The sequence below is a fragment of the Peromyscus californicus genome, unplaced genomic scaffold, assembly GCF_007827085.1.
Source record: "Peromyscus californicus insignis strain IS unplaced genomic scaffold, ASM782708v3 Scaffold_14__1_contigs__length_90479793_seg_2, whole genome shotgun sequence".
NCBI classification, from domain to species: Eukaryota; Metazoa; Chordata; class Mammalia; order Rodentia; family Cricetidae; genus Peromyscus; species Peromyscus californicus.
Window position 1 is genome coordinate 67,997,707 of NW_026294436.1, and position 22,467 is coordinate 68,020,173.

Consider the following 22,467-nt stretch of genomic DNA (forward strand, 5'->3'; position numbering starts at 1 on the left):
CTCTGGGGCATTTCCCAATGTTTTCTACATCATGGCAGATGGTGCATTAAGTACTGTTTGAAATTCTGGAAGTGAGTAGCCTGGAAGCTCCTTAGGAAGTGCTCATGCCCAGCTAGCCACAACACACAAAATATTATGCTGTACTTGTAATATGAGCTAGATGAGCCAATTAAAATTGTACTTTTCACATTATGAGGTGGTTAAGTACCAATACAACCACAAGCATAAACTAAGTATGTCAAGGAAATTAACTCAGCAAGCACAGAACTGACACAAATGTCATTTAAAATTATTACTGTAAGAAAGAATTTGTACTATACTAAATATGCTACTAGCTACATACAAAACACACACACACAAAAAAAAATCCAGTGGAAATGTAAGTAAAATTGCTTTTATTTTCATAAATAAAAAGAGAACTCATTATATAAACACTGAGCAGAAATAGCATGTGAGCTGTCCTTGCCTGCTATGAAATTCATGCAACACTAATGTACAATCCATCTCCCTACAGGCTTCATGCCGGGGCTTCACATTTGATATCTCCTCAAATTCCCAATACCACTTAGGATCTTATATAACGGGGCATGTTAGGCATCTGGTGGTACCTCTTCAGTCAACACAAGACTTCTCATCTGACCATGTGAACACCATCAATTAAGGATTTCAAGACCTGTACCTACTGTACTTTATAGATGTGCCGGACACATTCTGTGTTTCCCTTTCATTAGTGGCAGTTTAGCCAGTCCACAAAAATCTCACTACCTAGGTTAATGAGTACTAGTACCTAAAATAAGTCCCACAGGCAGAGGGTAAACAGACAGGAGCAAGGACTACTTAGAGCTCTGTCAGTAACTGGCATTTAGGACAAGTGACTCTGTAGGAAGGGTGAAACTTGTTATTTTTTCCTACAGGCAGCAAAATGAAACTTAATGCCCATTCAGTAGTTTCTCCAAGTGTTCTGAAAGCTGCAGTTTCAAATATTAAATAGACATTGTAAGCTGTAACTAGCATTTCTATAAAAAAAAAAGGAGCTCATTGATTCTATGTAGCTTTTCAAAGGAGTGTAAACTATGATATATGATTTATTGACTACAATCTTGATTGAAGGTATAATCTGTCCATTCTTCATCATGAGATGTATATTCCTTTCAATACTTTCTGTAGACCGATGTGTTTCTCACAGGGTTGCTATGTGGATGCAGTGGTCTGTCTACATGCCTGCACACTGCCTGACTCCCAGAAAGCTCTCATGTACACTACTGTTCCTATCACGTGAGCCAATCTGCCACCTATGAAAGGAGTTAACACCGCAGGAGAGTAACCAAGTAGGACACACGAGAGATGTGTGACCCGTTAAAGTGTCACACATCCTCCAGTTCCCAGGCTGTGGATATAACCAAACTGTTTAACTAGTGCAACCCACTGTGAAGATCATATTTTATGTCTACATCCTAACCTTTTGCTGCTATGGCCTCTGGCCTACAGCCAAACAATTCTGATAGGCCATATACTGAAGAAAACCATGTTAAAAACACAATGTACACCAAAATCAGGAAACGAAGGGCATTTTCTTAAAATGCTTTTAACAAAGGAGTTATCAGTGTGATCCAGGACAACCTATCTTGATTTAGTTTATGAAGGCTCTCTTTACAACATGCAATCTTTTACTTCTTTAAAACACATGTCCACTCTTTTCATCTCTCTACAAAGAAACACCAAATGCTAGTACAAAGCTTTGTCCCTTAAGTAAAAAAATTCATTAGAAAAGGTACTTATAAAAAACCACTGTCTGGATTCTGAGGGTGACGCTGGGAGCGTGGGACTGTGCAGGGAAGGGAAGCGCACGCCAGGCAGGAGACCAGTCACCGCTGTTTTCAAGTAGTTCCACATTCTCCTAAACACTGATCTTCCAGTAAATTACTGACTGGTAAGTGTACGGAAAGAGTTCGGTCTGAAGGTTTCTGATTTTTAACTGCGATTTTCTTTTCCCACCAGAAAACTGTGTTAGACTCCGTGATGAGAGGTGAACCTATTTCTTTTCAAAACATTCTTCTGGTATCAAACAAGAAGGAAAACAAACATTTTTTGTGAAGGTAGAAAAACATTAACATGAAACTTACTATCCAGGGTTCAGACAAGGTCCAACCCCCACATACACTCATTAAAGATGTAAAAAACAACCCTTCCAAATGCTGTCCTGATTAAAAAAGCAGAGCCCAGAAACAAAAGCATGAAACACCTCTATGTTAAAAATCAAGAATAAATAAACAAAAGGCCAAGTCCCTCTGAGGTTAATAATTACCCTATGGGCTTCAGAGAAATCAGAAAAAGTCCCCTATGAACTGGCAGCAAGATTTCTAAGCAAGTGTTACATTCTTAAGAGACAGAACACCCAGTGTCCTTTTGAGGTTTGATATCTGGTTCTTTTACAGGTTTCACCTCTTCTTCCGGTTTGGGTTTGACCTAGGGAGAAAGAAACAAAGTAAATATGCAAATGGAGATTGAGAAAACCCACAGATGTCCTCTACTTCAGACCTTCAAAGGTACTGTATTTGAAGGACAGCATTGAGGCTACCCACACTATTCCAGAAGATGCACTTTCCAATGCTGCCCACAGGCAACACCCCAGTGGATGCAAACCTAGACTGCTGGACCCAAGTCCCAACAGGACTCCCCCTCTACGATTCTGAGGAAGGAAAAACTTGGGAAGGGAACCCTGGAGTGTCGAGATCATTTATGACAATATAAGCTATCTTTGAAGGTACTGTCTGTCTTAGAGGCTCAATAGGAAGAAAAAAGGATTATTTTAAGGAGTACTTGTGTGGGGAGGAAACAGTCCCCACTCCTTCGGTCACAGATCCCTAGTCTTTTGGTAATTACACATAAAACTTTCTCTGTGAGCTACCACCTGACTCAGAGCACCAAGGGCTGCTTAGGCATAAACGAATGCAAAAGCATTCTACTTCACTCCTGGATGACTAATGGAGTGCTGAAGTTAAATTGAATCTTCAAATACCCAGGGTCAGAAGGGGTCAGGCATTGCTACAACAACATCAACATGGATGACCTTTCCCCCTGACAAGCTGTGAAAATGAGATAATGTACTGCAACAATGTCAGTAAATTACACAGGAATCTAGAAGTCACTGAAGGCGCAGGGCTACTTCTGAGAGCAATCTACAACCGAGTGGAAGCAGCACCGCCGTGAGCTAACTGAGCATTTAGACAAATACATAGACCTGCTCAAGTAGACGGACATCGCAAACTAGCTCGAAACGTCTTAAACGTCTGTGACTGGAGGAAAAGCCCCGTTGTTCACATACACTGTCATCCTTGGGTCTCTTGGTGAGATCAAATGCGGCCAGCGCTTCCGGCGTCCAGTGAGCACTCAGAGGAGGAAATTCGAAAGGCACAGGCTCCACCAGCCCGTAGTTTGCTTTGAGTTCCAGCTGTGGGGCTTCTGTTGGGATTTTTTGAAAGTAACTGCAAAAAGCAATTTAAAGAGTGGTTTATTCATTTATTCCACAACTACTGGAGCACCTAATATGTTCAAGGCTACAATGAGTCTGACAGTTCTCTGCCCTTGGGGCACAGTCCCAGAGGGCCAGATGAGAAAGTCAGGAAGCCCCATCAGTTACAGAACAGTGCAACAGAGGCTTCCAAAGGCAGAAAGAAGCCGGGCAGTGGTGGCACACGCCTTTAATCCCAGCACTCGGGAGGCAGAGCCAGGCGGATCTCTGTGAGTTCGAGGCCAGCCTGGGCTACCAAGTGAGTTCCAGGAAAAGGCACAAAGCTACACAGAGAAACCCTGTCTCGAAAAATCCAAAAAAAACCAAAAAAAAAGGCAGAAAGAAGGCAAAGTGGGGCGGTGGGCCGGCATTCGGGGGTGCAGTCCATTTTCAAGGGAAGTGATAAAAACAGACAAGTGAAAAGTTCAGTGAGCAAACGCTGAGTATCACAGGAAGTACATAAAAAGGTAGGCAGGGGCGAGAGTGATTGGCCCAGCTTAGGAAGGCACCGAACTACAGTTTGTACACTAACTTACTAACAGCCTTGGTCTTACTGCCCAAAGGGAGCAGAAAGAATTATGAGAAAATTAAAATTTCTTTCTTTATAGTTAGCTCAAACCAGAGTGAGACAAATATGCAAAGAAGCTGATCACACACACACACACACACACACACACACACCCCACATCGAAGTAGCATATGGAAACAAAGTTAAGAGAAAATGAAGTCTTTATAGGAGTATCCTGATGAAATAAACTTACGTTAACAATTCACGTTTAGATTTTAAACCTGTTTTTTACGACATCACCATATATAGACTAAAAAGCCTTACAAACAACTTTATCACCGATTTAAAAAGAAAATATTAATTTAAATACAATTTAAGACCACTCCCTTGAGACTGGAGAGAAAGCCGTTACTCAAATGTTACTATTTAAACAACTGCAATCCCTGCGGTAGTAGTATCAGGAGTGAGCGGCGACTCACATGAACCCGTTCTCTCGCTGACATCTGTCCAGGGTGTTCTTCACAAGGCTTCCAAGCTTCCGAAAGAACAGGTGACCCGAGGGCTTGGCTGTGGGTCCCGGTCCCTTGGTTTCCCCGTACTCTTTGCACAGGGCTTCGGCCTCCGCGTATACTGCAGAGAGGACAGCGGTCTCAGAACAGCTGCGCCCTGCTGTGCGTGCTCAAAGGCTGTGAGCCAGGGCAGCCACCTCCGCTCTGTCACCTGCCAGACGCGCAGCACAGGGACAGTGCTGGCGGAAGGCTGCATCTTCTACAGGCTCAAGGAGAAGAATTTTTTTTCTGTTCTCCAACCATCTTGCCTATTTCCTTTTATGAACTCAGCCAGAATCTACTCATTCCCTTTAGGATGAAAGGGTTTTTTTTAAAGGGGAGTTAAAATTCTGAAAGCAAAACTTACATTTTTCTGCTTCTTGGAGAGCCCTGATTGCTTCTCCACATTTATCACTAGCCAACAGAGTCTGGCCATGGTAACAATATGCCTGGTAAAAGAAACACATTTTCATATATTCTGTCCTTGAAGTTACATGTCAGACAAACACTGTCAGTCACTGTGTGGACTACAGTGCAATCTTTTACTTGGGGTGGGCTTCCCTCCATCTCTGCCCAAATCAAAGGTACAGTTAGGTCCAGCCCTGAGGCAAAGCAGACTTGTCACACTATGTTCCAAGAGCAAAACCAGCTAACTGAGACTTGTTTTAAAAAGAGGACAGAGGTAAATAAAGGAGTCAGTTCTTCGTTACACATAGGTAAAGGGAGAGGCTAGCCTCCTGAGATGAAAGAGTAGAGAGTCTGCTGCTTGTCCCATTCCATGTGTCCCCTTCCTTGTCCATGTCCCCTCCTCCCACCAACCAAGGTCTTCTTTAGTTCAGGCTGGGTTCAGGATCCTCCAGTCTCAGCTTCAAACACTAGGATTACAGGTATGTTTCACCACACCCAGGAAGGACCATAGGTTTTAAGAAAAATGCATCAGCCTGGAAGTCTGCTCATTAAAATCTGTTGAAACAGACACGGTGCTGAGCAGTAGTATGTTGGAAAGCATTATGGCATGTAAGGGACAGACAATTACTTAACTCTGAAAAAGGTTGTGACTGCCTCTCACATGATAACAATCTTAAGTTTGGTGGTTTAACCAACTGGTAAAGAACTTCTACAATGATGCACACTGGTGGTTCTCACCCAGGTCATATACACTGCGTGGTATGCCTCAGGATTAAAATAAAACAGCAACAACAAAATCACTGTGTGTATAGAGATGTGAGTGAGGCAGGTGGTCAGAGGCCAACCTTGGCCTCAGTCCCGGCCTTCCGCTCTGTTTGAGGCGGGGTGTTCTGTTACTTGATGTGAGGCATGCAAGGCCAGCTGCTGGCATTTTTTCTGTCTCACTGTAGGGGTGGCATTACAGATGTGCACTACTGCATCCAGCTTGACGTGGCTTCTGGGGATCTGAATGCAGTTCTTTACACTTGCTCGCCACCTCCATCTTCCCAAGCCATTAAGATTAGAGTCTGAGGATACCCTCCTCAATGGACAGGGTAACACAACTGGAGAATTCTCATTACGTGTCCAGCCTGAAAATACGCCTTGGGACCATGCAGCAACTCTAGGTCTCCAATTCTCTATCCTCTCCTTCCACTCATTCCGGCCAGTGAACACTTCCTGAGAGCTGCCTGTCCCTGGCTTGCTGCTAATGATTAGTGGTGAGATGAGAGGCCTGGCAATCAAGGGCCGGAGAGTAACCTCCCCGTCTGTAGGCTGCTGGTACTTACATAGGCCGTGTAGAAGCACATCTTCAAGTGCAGGTATTTCCTCCATTTAGCGGAGTATGCAGGCTCCAAACTGGATAAAGTATGATCTAAAGTTACATTTTAAAAAGCAAAATATCATTTCACCCACTTTCACTGGAACATTTCTTAGTTCCTGTGTTCTGGTGCTAAAAACATAATGCCATCTAGTCTAACTTCCAGCTTTCATACATTATGAAAAAAAACCCTAAATACTTAACATGGTTTATTTCCTCATAATTACATATTTGAACAACATAATAAGTACCTCTTCAATTTGATGGTTAATGTGGCTTTAAGTTAATGACAAAAAAAAGATAGGACAAAAGATTTCAAAGCAAGCATTTCTATCATAGCTTCAAAACTGTATGTAATATAGCCATGCAGACAGTACTCTATTTGCCTACTACAAACAACTCATAATATCCATTCAACCAGTACTGAACCGTGCATTAAAAATACATTCACTCACTCACATACCCACACATGCTCACATAATCCAAATACTTCCTAAATCGACTTTTGTTTTCTTTATTTTCAACTTCATTATCACTGGCAAACCTTTCTTCATTTCCTCCAAAGCCCATACAATTTCTTCTTAACCACTGAGCCTGCCTATCCCTTCACACAGCAAGCCCGTATATGAGGTGGGAATTTTCTTTCAAAATTACAATCCAGTCAAATTCACTGTTTTGAAATGAGACTAAAAAGCTGCTTTCCTCTCGCAAGCATTCTCTAGCACGCCCACACTGTTCAGTTTCTTACATCACTGATGTTGTATCTTACATCATGATCTGACTCCAAGTTCATCTCCTTCCCTAGACTATGAGTTTACTCTTATGTACTCAGCAACTGAAATAGTAATGATCCTCCAAACAGAAAGTTAAGTATGTTTCCTAGATCACAGGCACCAAGTTGTGGGTCCCACCTTCCACATGTTAGCACCCAAGTTATTGGTGGTCCCACCTTCCACATGCTAGCACTCAAGTGATTGGTGGTCCCACCTTCCACATGCTAGCACTCAAGTGATTGGTGGTCATGTAACACTTCCCTGTTCTATGTAATATGTAACACTATTCCTATTCTTAGCTAAATAACGATAGCAATTATAAAACGGTTATAAATATCTGGGCATGACTTTAGTCTCAGCACTTGGAAGGCAGGTGGAGCTCTTGAGTTTGTGGCCAGTCTGGTCTACATAGTGAGTTCTAGGACAGCTAAGGCAACACAGAAGGACTCAGTCTTAAAAACAAACTAACTAACTAAATACATAAATAAGACTGTTATAAAGACTAAGAAGAGCCAAGGCTGCACATAACCGGATATAACCGGTGGGAAGCACAACACTATCCTTCTTTCCCATTAGAAGCCGTGCAATACATCAGCTGTGAGACACTGGGGCTGACTCAAGTGCTCTTCTACTAGCTATATCCCCAGCTTCTCACACATTAACTTATAACATTAATTAATTAACACGTATACGTGCATATCTGTGTCTGAGAGGAGTGTATGTGTGGAGGGGTGTGTGTGTGTGTGTGTGTGTGTGTGTGTGTGTGTGTGTATGTGTGTGTGCGCGCGTGTATATGTGGAGGCTATTCACCCTATCTGCTGAGACAAGGTCTCTTCACTTTTACCTGGAACTTACTGATTGAGCGAGGCTGGCTGGTTAGCAAGCCACAGGGATCCCCCTCGACTCCTACTCCCTGGCTCTAAGATCCCAAGCACATGTCATCACGCCTGGATTTTTTACATCCTACAGATCAAACTTAGGTCCTAATGCTCGCATGGCACACTTTACCCACAGAGCTATCTCCCTGTTCTTGAGACAAATTGCCCAGACTAGCCTTGATCTTACTCTGTAGTCCAGACAGGCCTTGAGCCTCTGGAGTACCTGTGCGACCATGCCTGGCCTCTTATTTTAAACAAGGCCAAAACCCCAAAGATTTTATTCTAGTATTACAATGGAAAATATGAGAATCTCTCTTTCTTCCCTTATCAGCAAAAAAATCAAATGAACATGAAAAATCTAAGGACCATGAATGTAACAAAGCGATGAGCTTACCTGCTTTCTGGTAGAAGCTGGCCGTTTCATAGGCAAGTGCAGCGATCAGTCCTGGAGCATGCTTCAATTCAATTGCTCGGGCAATTGTTACTGTAACCGAAACACAATAAATACAATCTCTAAGTTCACATCCATTTATGGGACGTTCAGTCATAACAGCAAAAGATAGCCTGATAGTCTTCTTTCAGATTTTCAGGGTTTTTTTTAAATACATTTTAGTGTAAAAATTTATAGAAAATATAAACACAAAAAGAAAATACTGATTTTGTGTTTCTGATCCAGTATCTTTAAATCACTATTAGCCAACGATTAGTCAATAACAGAGAATTACTACAGAATAGCAATAACATAAAGAAGAAAAAGACTTTGAAAGCACTCAATTTTGAAATACAGACAAAAAGTTTATAGGAGTTACTTTACTGTTTTCTGCAATTGACAGATGAAGACTTCAAGGTAAGTTACTGAGTGGAAGAAGAAAAATAATAAGCACACCACAGGAGGAAGATCAGTAAAGAGTTAATGTTTGCAGCTGGAGTGATATCTCATAGTTAAGAGAGCATAGTGCTTTCTCAGAAGAACCCAGTTCAGTTCCCAACATGCATTTTGGGCGGGTCACAACCACCTGTAACTCCAGCTTCAGAGGATTTGGCACCCTCTTCTGACCTCCAAGGCACCTGCACATATAACCCTACCAAACTCTCTCTGTCTGTCTCTGTCTCTGTCTCTGTCTCTGTCTCTCTCTCTCTCACACACACACACAAACACACACACACACACACACACCCCCCTAAAAATTAATCTTAAAAAGAAAACCCAAAGATTAACATTAATGCTGTCAAAAGACATGAAATCAAAATCCTCTTTAAAGGAACATTAGCTGGAAGGAGCTCTCTGAACAGCAAAGGAAATGTTAAAGGTAAAATGACCCTCATAATCAATTCTTCAAACCTGAAACACAATAAGGCTAATTCTGGTATTTTCTAAAAGAATCAAAAGCCAACATAAACATTCTTAAAAACAAAACACCTTCGAGTATTTAGATACCTTCTTGAGCCTCAGCCTGGCACTGGATGATGTAAGCATCTATGAGCCGAGCCTCTAAGTCCTGTCCCTTTTCTGCTTGTGTAAGAAGTTTGGGTATATGACTTTCCTACAGAGAAAGAACAGAAAACAAACATGTCAATCTCATGTTAACACTACGGTCTGAGCTGAAGACGCGACTTACGGGACACTCAACTTAGAGACTCACTGGGAACCTAAAGGAACAGACCAGGCAGTGGTTACAAGCTCACAGGTGAGGTGTTGTGTATTCAACGTCAACTTTTACAAAAAAATCCAACAACAAAATTTAGTTTATGGATAGATTTGCCAATGCAATATAATGCAAAGCACGCTTTCATCTTAGAAAGCAACAGTAACCAAAATTCTCTTTTGTACTGTGAATTGTTCATTCACAGTAAGAACTAATGATGAAAAGAAAATACTACAAATTCTACATCTAATTCAGGATGCAAAACACCTTAAAGCTGCCTCCAAGGGGCCCTTAGTAAGCAGCAGTTTCAATCAGAAGGAAGCAGAAGGGCAGTCTCAGAGGAAGACAGGATTTTTCATCAGAGTTCCCATCCTATCTTCAGGTTATCTGACATTATTAGATTGCAGTGATTGGCTGGCCAGTGAGACCCAGAAGGCAGCCTCAGAGTCAGTGCTGAGGAACTGTGACTGCTCCCGGCCGCAGCAGAGAGCCAGCCTCAGAGTGAGTGCTGAGGAACCGTGACTGCTCCCGGCCGGCCGCAGCAGAGAGCCAGCCTCAGAGTGAGTGCTGAGGAACTGTGACTGCTCCCAGCCGCAGCAGAGAGCGATGCACAACAGCACAGACGTTAGTTCACCTGTTTTGTTTTCACTCAGGGTAAGAGACAGAAAAGCAAGCAGAATATTATTGGTTTTTTTTTTGTTTGTTTGTTTGTTTTTTTCGAGACAGGGTTTCTCTGTGTAGCTTTGAGCCATTCCTGGAACTCACTTGGTAGTCCAGGCTGGCCTCGAACTCACAGAGATCCACCTGGCTCTGCCTCCCGAGTGCTGGGATTAAAGGCGTGCGCCACCACTGCCCGGCGCAAGCAGAATATTATAACTTAAAACTTCTAGTTATGACTCACCAACTTTAAGGTAAAAATGGAGCGATTAACACAGAAACTGGCTGTAGTTCACCAATAAGGTGGTTAATGTACAACGTGCACAGTTGGCTCAGACCTGAGCACTCCACATGGGCGCTCAGCCACCGAGGCTGCATCTGTGCCGAGTCTGTACAGTTTCCTTGTCAACCATTCTCTAGACTATACGTAGGACGAGCACTCACATCGAACTACACGGTGCTGGTAGACAAGAGATGATTTACAAGGCACAGGAATGTGCACGGTTTACATACAGAGCCCAAGTCACTTAGGAATCTAGACTTTGGTATGGAGATGTGGAAGGGCAGTCTGTTCTTGAACCAACTCCCCACATTTACTGGAGGGACTATACTACCTCTTTGACACATGGAGTTACTAATCCCACCATACAGTCCAAGAATTAATGTGCCCCCCCCCCCCGTACCTTTAAATGTTTAAAAATCCCGGCTGCAATTTTTAGGCTTCGATGGACGTCTTTTGCTTCATCTTCTGTTATGCTTTAAGACAATGGTTATGTTAGTTAGAGGATGAGTCTTAGTTCTGGTACTAATAGCTAACACGTATCAGAACACCACGGCTCGGGAAATGGCTCAGTGGCTAAGAGCTCCTGCTGCTCTTGCAGAAGACTCAGGTCAGCTCCCAGCACCCATGTCAGGCGGCTCACAACTGCCTGTGACTCCAGCTCCAGGGTGACAATGCCTCTGGCATGTGCACACACCCACACCCACACTTTAAAAACATCAGAAAACTAAATTAGCTATTGGTGTTTCTTATTATTAGTTTTCTTCCTTAAAAAGAAAACAATCTAATTTGACACCAAAAACAATTAAAAATGCACATGAAATATATTTCAAGACTCTGCAAGCGAACAGAGACCTTGCCTAGAAGTAAATAAATGCTAAACAGTCTTATTTCTTTCCAGATGGTTCTGCCATAAACAAATACAAAATATTATGAACTTAACGCACCACGGTAGCTGCACACACTACTCTGTTCATTTGAATCATTTTACTTCGGCAACCACGACTCATGTTTAAATGGCTGCAGATTATTATGTATGGATGAATCCCAAGGGATGTGCCAGTTTCCTAATGCTGTATCCACGTTAGTCACTACAAAAGTTGTCTCATTTAATTTTACAATTCTTAAAAAATGTTACTTTCTCTGTGTGCACAGATGCATGAGGGGAGGTCACAGGACAAGTCTGTGGGTTCGGTTCTCTCCCTCCCTCGTGCCGTGGGTTCTGGGTCCAGCTCAGGCTTACATCACTGGGTGGCAAGCACCTTGACCCACTGAGCTTCCTCACCGGCTTCGCGCAATTCTTGAGTCTTCTAAACATCTTTTCATATGCTTACAAGCTTTTTGTACCTCCTTTTCTATGAAGTGCCTATTCACATCCTTTATTTTCAACCGACTTGATGGCATTTGTTGATTTTTAGATTATACATTAAAAAACAGACAACTTAATAATGAGTTGCAGTTTTGCTGACCAATTCTGTCACTGTTTTAAATCTTTGTTTATAGTACTTTAAATGTAGTCCAATCGGCACATTTTTAATGACTTCTTAGTTTGGGGCCTCACTTAAATCTACCACTGTAACAAGGTAATGAGAACCTTTTCCTTTTAAAACTAGAGTACAGAGAGGGTGAGACGGCTTGCTGCACAAGCTGGCAACCTGGAATCAATCTCTGGAAGCCATGTAAAGGTGGAAGGAGAGAATCTATTCCACAAGCTGACCTCTGACCTCCTCATGCACCCTGGCCTGTGTGCCCCTCTCCCACCCCAAGAGCAATAAATACAAATTTACAAAACAAAGATTAAGCTGCATAACTGCAGAACATAAGTATGAACAATGACTCCTTTACTTACTTCAAGTGAAACATTTTAGAAAATAGCCTAGACTTAAATTCAGTATGTTTAAAAAATAATACACATACACACACACACACACACACACACACACACAACTTCTGCTTTTTAACTTACTTTTCTTTTCCCGCCAATCTTGAAGCATATTTGGTATACCACAATGCTACGTTAAATCCCATGGAAATCAATTCAAAAACAGCATCCTGCTGGGCACTGGAATTAAAAATTAAGTCATTAAGTTCTGTAAATTATGAAGACATTGCTGTACAAAGCTTGCTTGGCTTAGCAGGTAAAGCCTCTTGCGACCAACTGTGATGGGCTGCGTTCAATCCCTGGGACCCACGCGGTTGAAGAGCACTGATTCCTGCATGTTGTTCTCTAATCTCCACATATGCAGGCACACACACCTACACATGACCACACACATAAATAATAAATACGTAAGTGCAGTAATTTTAAAAAATTATGAAGATACAGCTGGGCCTTTAATCCTAGCACTTGGGAGGCAGAGGCAGGTGGATCACTATGAGTTTGAGGCCAGCCTGGTTCACAGAGTGAGTTCCAGGACAGCCAGGGCTACACAGTGATAGTCTGTCTCAAACAACAACAACAAAACAAACAAACAAAAAGATAGAACTAACACACATAGATACAGGTAATTAACAATCTAAATACAGTGATCCAGAATTTCCTAGTTTGCTTTCTATTTGCCAAGATAGAAATCACACACATACACGCACACATTCGTATACACACATAACCTGGAGAAAGAAAGGGTTTAGTTCAGCTTTCAGCTTACAGTCCAACATGACATCAGAACAGACACTCAGGGCAGGAATCTGGAGGCAGAAATGAAGCAGAGGCCATGGTGGAACACAGCTTACTGGTTTGCTCCCCATGGCTTTCTCAGTTTCTTTTTCACACAATCCAAGATGACCTGCCCAGGGGTGGCAACGCCCAGAGTGGGCTGGCCCCTCCTCACATGAATCATTCATCAAGAAAATGCCTCATAGGCCAGTCTGACAAAAGCATATTTTCAGCTGAGTTCCCCCTTCCCAGATGGCCTTAGTTTACATTAAGTTGACAAAAAAATTAACCAGCACAAGTATGAACTATGTATTCCACAATAATAATCATGAAAAAGTAGTACCCAAAGCTACATAGAATAATTTTAAAACTATATATTTCTGAGACTCCTCCTTAAAAAGTCAGAAAGCTTAGGATGGAACCCAAAACTATGTATTTAAAGCACAAACAAACAAACAAACAAAAACTTGAAATACACTTTATTTAGTGAGTGTGTGTCCATGCCATGGAGCATGTGTGGACATCAGAGGACAACTTGCAGGAACTGGTTCTGTCCCACCATGTGGGTCTTGGGGAACAAACTCAGGTCCGCAGGCTTGCAGTAAGCACCTTCTCAATACACCAGCTCGCCAGCCCCAGTTTGGCTAATTCATATGATGTCATATAAATAACTATCTTTTCTGGCGTGCATGTGTGTGCGTGAGTGTGTGTGAGTATGTGTGTGTGTGTGTGTGTGTGTGTGTGTGTGTGTGTGTGTGTGTGTGTTTCTGAGGATCAATTCCAGGGCCTTACACATACTAGACAAGTATTCTACTACCAAGCTATAATCTTGTTTTAGAACACTCAATTTCAATAGCACAGTCTAAATAGTAATATGACCATGTACTATTAAAAATTGATTTTTCAGGGCTAGAGAGATGGCTCAGCAGTTAAGAGCACTGGCTGCTCTTCCAGGGGTCCTTAGTTCAATTCCCAGCAACCACATGGTGGCTCACAACCATCTATAGTGGGATTTTATGCCCTCTTCTGGCATAAAGTTATACATGCAGATAGAGCACTCATATACATAAAGTAAATAAATCAATCATAAAAAAAGGAACATGAGGTAGACAAAGACAAGTCATAGTCATTAGTTACTCAAAAAGTAACTGCCCACACTCCAAGAGTATTACTGCCCACACTCCAAGAGTACTACTGCCCACACTCCAAGAGTACTACTACACACTCTCCAAGAGTACTACTGCCCACACTCCAAGAGCACTTCCTGAACAAATGGAAAACTGAGAACTACCACTGCAGTAAGAGGAAACAGACCAATGCCTTCTAAAAACAGGAGACAGCTGGGCAATGATGGTACATGCCTTTAATCCCAGCACTCGGGAGATAGAGGCAGGCAGATCTCTGTGAGTTCAAGGCCAGCCTGGCCTACAGAGTGAGTTCCAGGAGAGGGTCTAAAGCTACAGAGAGAAACCCTGTCTCCAAAAAAAAAAAAAAAAAAAGCCCCAAACTTATTTTTCAACTGGGTGTGGTTGCTCACCCCTGTAATGCCAGCACTTCAGGGCCTATGACAGGAAGGAGGACTGCCATGAGTTCCAGGCCAGCCTGAGCTTCATAATAAATCTGAGAGCAGCCTGAACTGCAGAGAATGTCTAGGCACAAATACACATGTAGCACAATTTCTAAGTATGAAGCAATCAAACACAGTTTCATATGTACGGAATACTGAGTAGTGCTTAAGGTTACATCACATAATTTTTTTTTTTTTTTGTATTTTATTTCTTTTTTGAGACAAGGCCTTGTTCTATCACTCAGGTTGGTTTCAAGATCATGATCCTCCTGCCTCAGCTTCCCTCATGCTTGGTTTATCAGCATATGCCACCATGCTTAGCTTAATCATATAATTCCTCACTATTTATCTCATGAAATGCTGAAAAAACAAAACAAAACAAAACAAAACCCAACCAACCAATAATAACAACCACCACCCAGGAACATGGAAACAATATTGGGAATGATATGGGAAAAGTACTGAATTTATGTAATTCAAGCCGTTTTATGGCCTGTCAAACTTTCCATTGTAATAATGATGAAGGCTTAATCCTTAAAAAATAGACTTCATGGGGCTGGAGAGATGGCTCAGTGGTTAAGAGCACTCGCTGCTCTTCCAGAGGACCCGGGTTCAATTTCCAGCACCCACATGGCAGCTCAAAATGTCTGTAATGCCTGTTCCAGGGAATCTGACACCCTTACACAGACATATATGCAGGCAAAACACTAATATACATAAAATACAAATAAATAAATTAAAAAAATAGTCTTCACAACAACCAATCCCTAATTCTAGATGAAAAACAGTGATTACACACACACACACACACAAAAAAAACCAGAAAAAGTCTTGGAAAACTTTGGTAGTCAAGACTACTAAAATCCACATAACATGTCCAAGGAAGGAAGGAAGGAACACATAGTCAATGTCTTAATTCTATAGAGGCCTGGCATTACGTCATTCATCATGCCTACATTTTCCTGTTTTGTTCTTCACAGTACCCTATTATCATTACATCAAAATCTAGTTAAAGGAGAGGTTCACTTCATAGAAAATCTGTGTTGTGTCTCAGCATCTATGAACCCAACATCCATTCTTTCTATTTTAACACCGCTCTGGAATTTTTAACATCCCTTCTGCTGTGGATGGTCTTTCTGTATGCAGTGAATATGTTGCTATCATTGGTTAATAATAAAGCTTCTTTGGCCTATGGCAGGGCAGAATATAGCCAGACAGGAAAGTCAAACTGAATACAGGGAGAAAGAAGGGCGGAGTCGGAGAAATGACAGCAGCTGCTGAAGGAGTATGATGCCAGAGCATTACCGATAAGTACCAGGCCATGTGGTAACACAGATTAATAGAAATGGGTTAATTTAAAAGTAAGAGCTAGTTAGTAATAAGCCTGAGCCATTGGCCAAGCATTTATAATTAATATAAGCCTCTGAGTGGTTATTTTATAAGCTGCTGTGGGCCTGAGCAGGATGCAGAAAAGTACCTGGCTACAGCCTTCCTATTTTTACTTTATCTTTTTATTTATCTATTTACTTATTTGTGTTTGTGGATACACATGTGCCACAAGGCATGTGTGGTAGTCAAAAGGCAAATTATGGGAGTTGGCTCTCTCCTTCTATTTTATGTAGGTTCTGGGAATTGAACTCAGATTGTTAGGCTTGGCAGCAAGCACTTTTATACAATGAGCCATTTTGCTGGCTCCCTTTTAATTTTTTATTAAATGAAGATCTATGGCCATTTTAACAATCCAATTGCATTTTTAAAAAGTGAAGGTTACCAGCACCATGATCTATTATTAAGTTGAGTAGTGAGAAAGTTGTAAAGGGACATTGTAAGAAACACAACTAGAAAGGAGGAGAGAAAAATAAAGCCCTTTTTGAACTGCAAGCTAGGCATTATTAAGGCCCAGGTGTTTAAAGTTAATATTTATGTTTCACAAAAATAGATTTTGTCAGGTAGAAACACATTATTTCAAACTTAATAGCATACACCTTAGTTTAAGTCAGTGTTTTAATTAATTTCCTAACAAATGAAATTGCTTATCTGTTTTTCTTCTTCAAATACACTGGCCAGTTAAAAGCAGACTTGGATTTATTTAGGGCCTCATTAGCACGGCTCACCTCGGAACATGTCCTTGCAATGTATCAGTCCACTTGAAACTCTGAACATATCGTAATTTGCTTTCTTGGGTAGAGTCACCCGGTGAATTTATGAAACCTATAAAAAGATGCAACATATTTTAAATTTAGAACAAATATTATTTGTTCTAGCTGAGAATGGTGGTGCACGCCTTTAATCCCAGCACTAGAAAGACAGGCAGGTGCATCTTTGTGAGTTCAAGGCCAGCCTGGTCTACAAAGCTAGTTCCAGGACAGCCTGGGCTATACAGAAAAATGCTGTCTCAAACCCCCCTCCCCCACCAAAAAGTTTTTTTTTTTTTTTTATTCATACAATTACTTTTTCAGGTGTCTGAATGAAACTTCTGATACTTTTCTCCTTTCCACATTTTACATAGTCTCCTAATATTAGAATATGTTATATATATTATATATAATATATATATATATAACATATTCTATTATATATATATATCCAAATTTCAGACTATTAGACTATGTACCACCATTTACAAGGTCACATTCTGAGACCCAATCATTCCAAATATAGCCTGGAAGATAAAACTATCTGTATCTGAAAAGTTAAATGTACACTACCACATAGCTGGTTTTTAAAAACATTTACCTTTACAAAAGTAACTAACCTTGTAAAAGTGAGAAATATAAGTCTGCTGCATTCTTCATCATTTCCGGATTACAGCTCAAATCAGTGAACAATTCGAGGAGCCGAGTCCTGGATGATCTCAAATCACTTGCATCAACAGACAGTAAAGCGAAGTAAGTTGTGTGTCAAAGACTACGTAAAAGCAGCTCAGAGGCAACAACTTAAAAGCTTTAAAACAACACATACAGACCCCCTGCTAGCTTCTTTACCATGTACCAATTCCAAGGAATAAATTTAATTAGGGCCAATGTTAGAAATAAATGAAGTTTCTAACAACAATCACTTCAAAAGTTATACAAAAATAAACTCAGTCTAATTAAAGGGGCAATGCATGTGCCCAACTGTTGTTCAAATCTTTCATGGTCTTTTAATAATAAAAAAAAAAAAAAACCCAGAGCCAGCTGAAAGATCAGAGAAGCAGAACAGCCAGCCACTAGTTCTTACCTCTACAAAATGCTCAGCCTCAAGAGAGTGATTTCCTGTTTCCTTACGCCTTATATACTTTTCTCTGCCCTGCCATATTACTTCCTGGGATTAAAGGCGTGTGACTTCCCAAGCAAAGGCCTGAGATCTCAAGTGCTGGGATTAAAGGTGTGTGCCACCACTGTCTGACCTCCATGTGTAATCTAGTAGCTAACTCTGTCCTCTGATCCTCAGGTAAATTTTTTAGGGTACACAATACCACCACACCCAATTATACAATAAAAAATATACAGCAAGTTTTAAAAACAAGACTATCAACCAGGCATGGCAACACAAAGCTGTAAGTGCAGTTCTCAGGAGGTGGAAGAGGGATTCTTAGCTACAGAGCCAAGGCAAGTTTGAATCAGCTCAGGCTACCTGAGACCCTGTCTCCAGTAACACAAACAACAACTGAGTGTATTTAAAATTCATTCTTCATTCCTTTTTTTTGTAATTTGTTTTTTTGTTTTGTTTTTCGTGCGTAACCTTGGCTATCCTGGAGCTAATGGTGTGGACCAGCTAGCATTGTATTCACAGAGATCTGCTTGCCTGCATCCCAAATGCTGGAATTAAAGGCGTGGGCTACCACCCAGCTCATTCTTCATTCTTTAGCCAAGAGTTTTGGGGAAAACAGCCATTTAATGTACTTGTGTATGATTTTAATAACCTTTGAATTTCTAAATTTGGCACTACACACAAAGCATCTGACATAGTCTATGAATATATATACACATCCAGAAAATGTAAAATCGTGTGACCATTTGGTTAAATTACCTAAGTTGTCCCCTGCAAGCCATTCTTTTTGTAACACAGTGTCTTATACCCAGCTTTCCTTCTTGCAATACCATGGTCACAGTGAGCACTACAGTTTTGAGATGTTCCTCCCCATTCAACATTTCTTCTCTATGTCCCCAGTTCTCTCCCACATAAAAATACCAGTCTTTGGCCTTTGGTTTTCTTTTGAGATCTCTATTCTCACATCTTCAATGACTTCCTCTCCTAGATCTATAGCATCTCTAATCTGCATCTACATCTAATGCAGGAGACTGTCAGAGTTCCAGAAATCACATTCAATGGACATTAACTTAAGACATTTAAAATAGGTTTAAGCTGCTGAAGACTAAATTTAAATTGTAAATACACAGAATGCATAGTATATAATATATTCTCTGAATGTTTTCAAAATTGTTTGCAAGTCTTCTCATTCTAAATACATGTTAGTGTGTATATGTTTATACACGTGCAAATATTCATACCTGGGCATGTGTGCAAGCCAGAGGTCAGATATCTGTATCTCTCACTGAACCCAGAACTTTCTATTTTGGCTGAACTTGCTGGCCGGAGAGCTCTAGGATCTGCCTGTCCCCACAAACACCTTGTGCCCCAGTGCTGGGGTTCAGAGGTGTGCTATCTTGTCCATTTTTTATATGGATGTTAGGAATCTGAATTCAGTTCTCACACCTGTGCCTAAATTACACATTTCTAAAGCATGCTTTTCTCAATTTGTATAATTTTAAGATGAATTTAACTTTGGGCATGTTGAGCTTTGGGTGATTGCACTAGCATGAGTATGAGCGGGCAGGAGTGCACGCATGCGCTCGCACACACATACACCAGAAACAAAAGAAGCAGGGGGTCTAACACAGTGGGCAGAGTTTGTCAACTCCTGATGTCAGTTAAACAATTTATGCGAACCTCAGCTCAAGTCCTTTCTCCTATATCACTACTTTGAAGGCATTTGAAATCATAGCAAACTCTTCCTTCTTGGAACATAAATAATTTACTGTCTAGCCCAATAACAATACTCACATCCTACCTTATGGCTCTGTTGAAATATATAGTTTAACTCTGTTACTGATTTAGCCCTTCTGGGACTCATTTACCGATATAAAATTAAGGATGTAGCCTTGATGACTACAAAAGCTTAAATATCCTATGATTTAATCTTCATCCGTTAATGATAAAATAGAAATTTATTATGAGTTTAATGTTAGGAATGTGTCACACATTTCTGTATTGACCACAGAACTTATAAAGTACCTTGAATCACTATCCAACTAACACTGCTTAAGCTGCAGTAACACTTACTTGCAAATCTTTGAGGCAAGGGGACCAGTGATCATGCCATAGTAGTTAAAAGACACGGGAGCTGTGGCTTTTAATGGGTTCCTATGAAACCAATGGGTCATTTTCTCGAGATGTGCTCTACAGGCAGAAGAGACATAAAAACTGAAAAATTAGGAAAAAGACATGTAAAAGCTGGCTATTTTTACAAGATATATACACTTATGCATAAGCTATTATACACAAAATGTACATATATAAATATAATACACCACAAATGAATTTTATCTTAAATTGATACTTCGATTACGCCTGTATAAGAAAATTGAGAATTTTGTTCATAATAATTTCAGTGATAAGATACAGAAGAACAGTGCTAACTTTAAAATGCATTAAACAAAAATCCCCTGGAGATAAGTGATCTTGCTACAATGTGTTCTCACCTGGGGGTCTGGGGGAGAACCTGAGAAGCTGGCTGTGCAGGACTCCAGACTACACTTCTGAGAAGCAAAGCTGAGACTTTGGTTGGATAGCTGCAAACAGGAAGGTACAGGACCAGATGAGTCTCATTTCCTTAACACAGTCAAATGGATCCCCCCATTAACACTAAGTCTACTTGAAATAAATAAGTCTCATATTCATTTTATTTTCCACATATTGCTGGCACCGAAGGACCTTGTGTTCTGTAATAAACTGACTGGGTATAAAACTACTAAGAACATTTTTATATAAAATATAAACTGTGAATACAAAAACATCTGAAAAGCTACCTCAATGAAATGTCAACTTTAAAAACTGTAGCAAAAAGAAAAAAGGCAGCACTGTATGTTCTTTTTTTTTTTTTTTTTTTTTTGCCTGAAAGTTTCAGGGTAGATAATGCATTTAGTAACACAAGGCTCCAAGTTGGAGTCTCAAACATCTCATTAGATTCCAGAAGTAATACAGAAGCGATTCTGATAAGGTGAATGTAATTTACAGGCATTGCACAGGTTTTCAATCAGCCTTTATTAGGGGGGAAAAGTGTGTGGAGGGGTACAGTGTTCTGAAATATCAACATTATGGACCACTCAGGTTAGACTTACTCATGGCCAAACCATTTTGGGGAAGCACCAGATATTTAACGAACAGAGAATGCATCATAAACTCAGTGAAAGCCTGGGCAGATCCACTTAGGACTCAAAACATTTAACAAGCCCTTTCAGAACATATCACCAAAACAGCGTCTATACAAATCATCTTCAACACCTGCGCAAGCGCAGCAGCCAGTGAGCCTACCCTACTCTAGGGAAATTTGTGAAAACAGAATTTCTGCGACTGTTTCTTGTAATGACTGTACTCTCCATCCTTCACACACTCTTCAGGTCTCAAGAACTCGGAGGGTGGGGTCGAAGAACGACACACCCATCCTCAAGAGCCTGCAGAGCCCCAAGTAGAACCCCGAATACATATAAAGAACATCACCTGCCAGACCTCCTCGAACGAGCTCGCTGACACACCCCCTCCCAACTCGGGAGCTCCCCGGAGCCTACCTGCGGTCTAGACACTGCCTGCGCCCACTTCCTGTTTACCGCCCGGCCTCTTCCTCCGGGTGTTCTACTGAGTCAGCCGGCCGCGACCCCACGCACCCTTCTCCTGGACCGCGATCAGGCCTTAGGGTGGCACACCGATCCTGTCAACCTCGGAAGGCCGAGCAGATGACTGCCAGGCCACTGTTCTGTGTCTAGCAAGCTCTCTAACAGCCAAAGGAGACGCCGGGCGAGGAGAGTCGGCCGAACTAGCAGTTAATACCATCGATTCTTCCACTGACTACCATCCGAGGGTCAATGGAGCTCCTGGAAGGGGGTGACCCTCCTACTGGAGTGCAGGGACTCGAGGGGAGGGAGATCACGGGCTCACACACCTCTTGACCTGCTTACCGGGGACTTCAGAGTCCGAACGCCACTCTTCCTGCTGGAGGAAAGGGAAGGCGGGACCGAGTCCGCCAGCGAGACAAGGAAGGCGCCGGTAGCACCGAGACTACTGGGCTAGAGCGGCCGGAAGCGGGGCCAGCCGCGAGCGGGCGTCACGTGACTGGAGACCATGACAGCGGCAGAGGCTGCCGTGCGTGTCTCAGAGGGGCGGGTTCCGCCGCGCAGTGGCAGCCCCTCGGCTCGCTCCGTCTGCCTGCCCTTTCTAACCTTCGCTTGCTCTTACCTCTCCAGATCCTGTCTGGGTCCTAGAGAGGAAGGGATGTGGCGCGGGGAGTCCCCGAGCCAGGGCCGGATGCCGTCGTAGCGATGGCCTTGGCGGATTGGGGCGGCCTCAACCTAACCGGGGCGTGGCCTCGGCGGGGCGTGGCCTCGGCGGGGCGGCCGCCTTTGGAGCTGCAAAGTTT

At 41.9% G+C, this 22,467-nt stretch overlaps 1 protein-coding gene across 10 annotated transcripts; it reads right to left on the reverse strand.

The window, feature by feature from the left end:
- Positions 1 to 378: 378 nt before the first annotated feature.
- Positions 379 to 22,406, reverse strand: Brox (BRO1 domain and CAAX motif containing). Of its 10 annotated transcripts, none has more exons than XM_052737905.1 (14): positions 22,287 to 22,406; positions 20,537 to 20,626; positions 20,118 to 20,258; positions 17,548 to 17,654; positions 16,907 to 17,003; positions 12,536 to 12,631; positions 10,973 to 11,045; positions 9,425 to 9,530; positions 8,381 to 8,470; positions 6,304 to 6,389; positions 4,935 to 5,016; positions 4,499 to 4,649; positions 3,326 to 3,485; positions 379 to 2,466 (listed from the first exon to the last, which is right to left on the reverse strand). In XM_052737905.1, the coding sequence occupies exons 3-14, from the start codon at positions 20,216 to 20,218 to the stop codon at positions 2,380 to 2,382; spliced, it is 1,236 nt and encodes a 411-aa protein (XP_052593865.1). In that variant the 5' UTR covers positions 20,219 to 20,258; positions 20,537 to 20,626; positions 22,287 to 22,406; the 3' UTR covers positions 379 to 2,379. The 10 variants fall into 10 exon arrangements, with proteins under 10 accessions (XP_052593865.1, XP_052593859.1, XP_052593864.1 ...); XM_052737899.1 differs by having other exon boundaries at positions 20,118 to 20,234; positions 22,287 to 22,404; XM_052737904.1 differs by lacking the exon at positions 22,287 to 22,406 and adding an exon at positions 22,010 to 22,215.
- Positions 22,407 to 22,467: the final 61 nt, after the last annotated feature.

Coding starts and splice junctions, on each gene's coding strand:
- Brox (XM_052737905.1), bottom strand. CDS start 20,218: ATGACCCATTGGTTTCATAGGAACCCATTAAAAGCCACAGCTCCCGTG. Junction 12,632..16,906: donor TTGCAAGGACATGTTCCGAG/GTGAGCCGTGCT, acceptor TTTTAATTCCAG/TGCCCAGCAGGATGCTGTTT. Junction 11,046..12,535: donor AGATTGGCGGGAAAAGAAAA/GTAAGTTAAAAA, acceptor ATTGTCTTAAAG/CATAACAGAAGATGAAGCAA.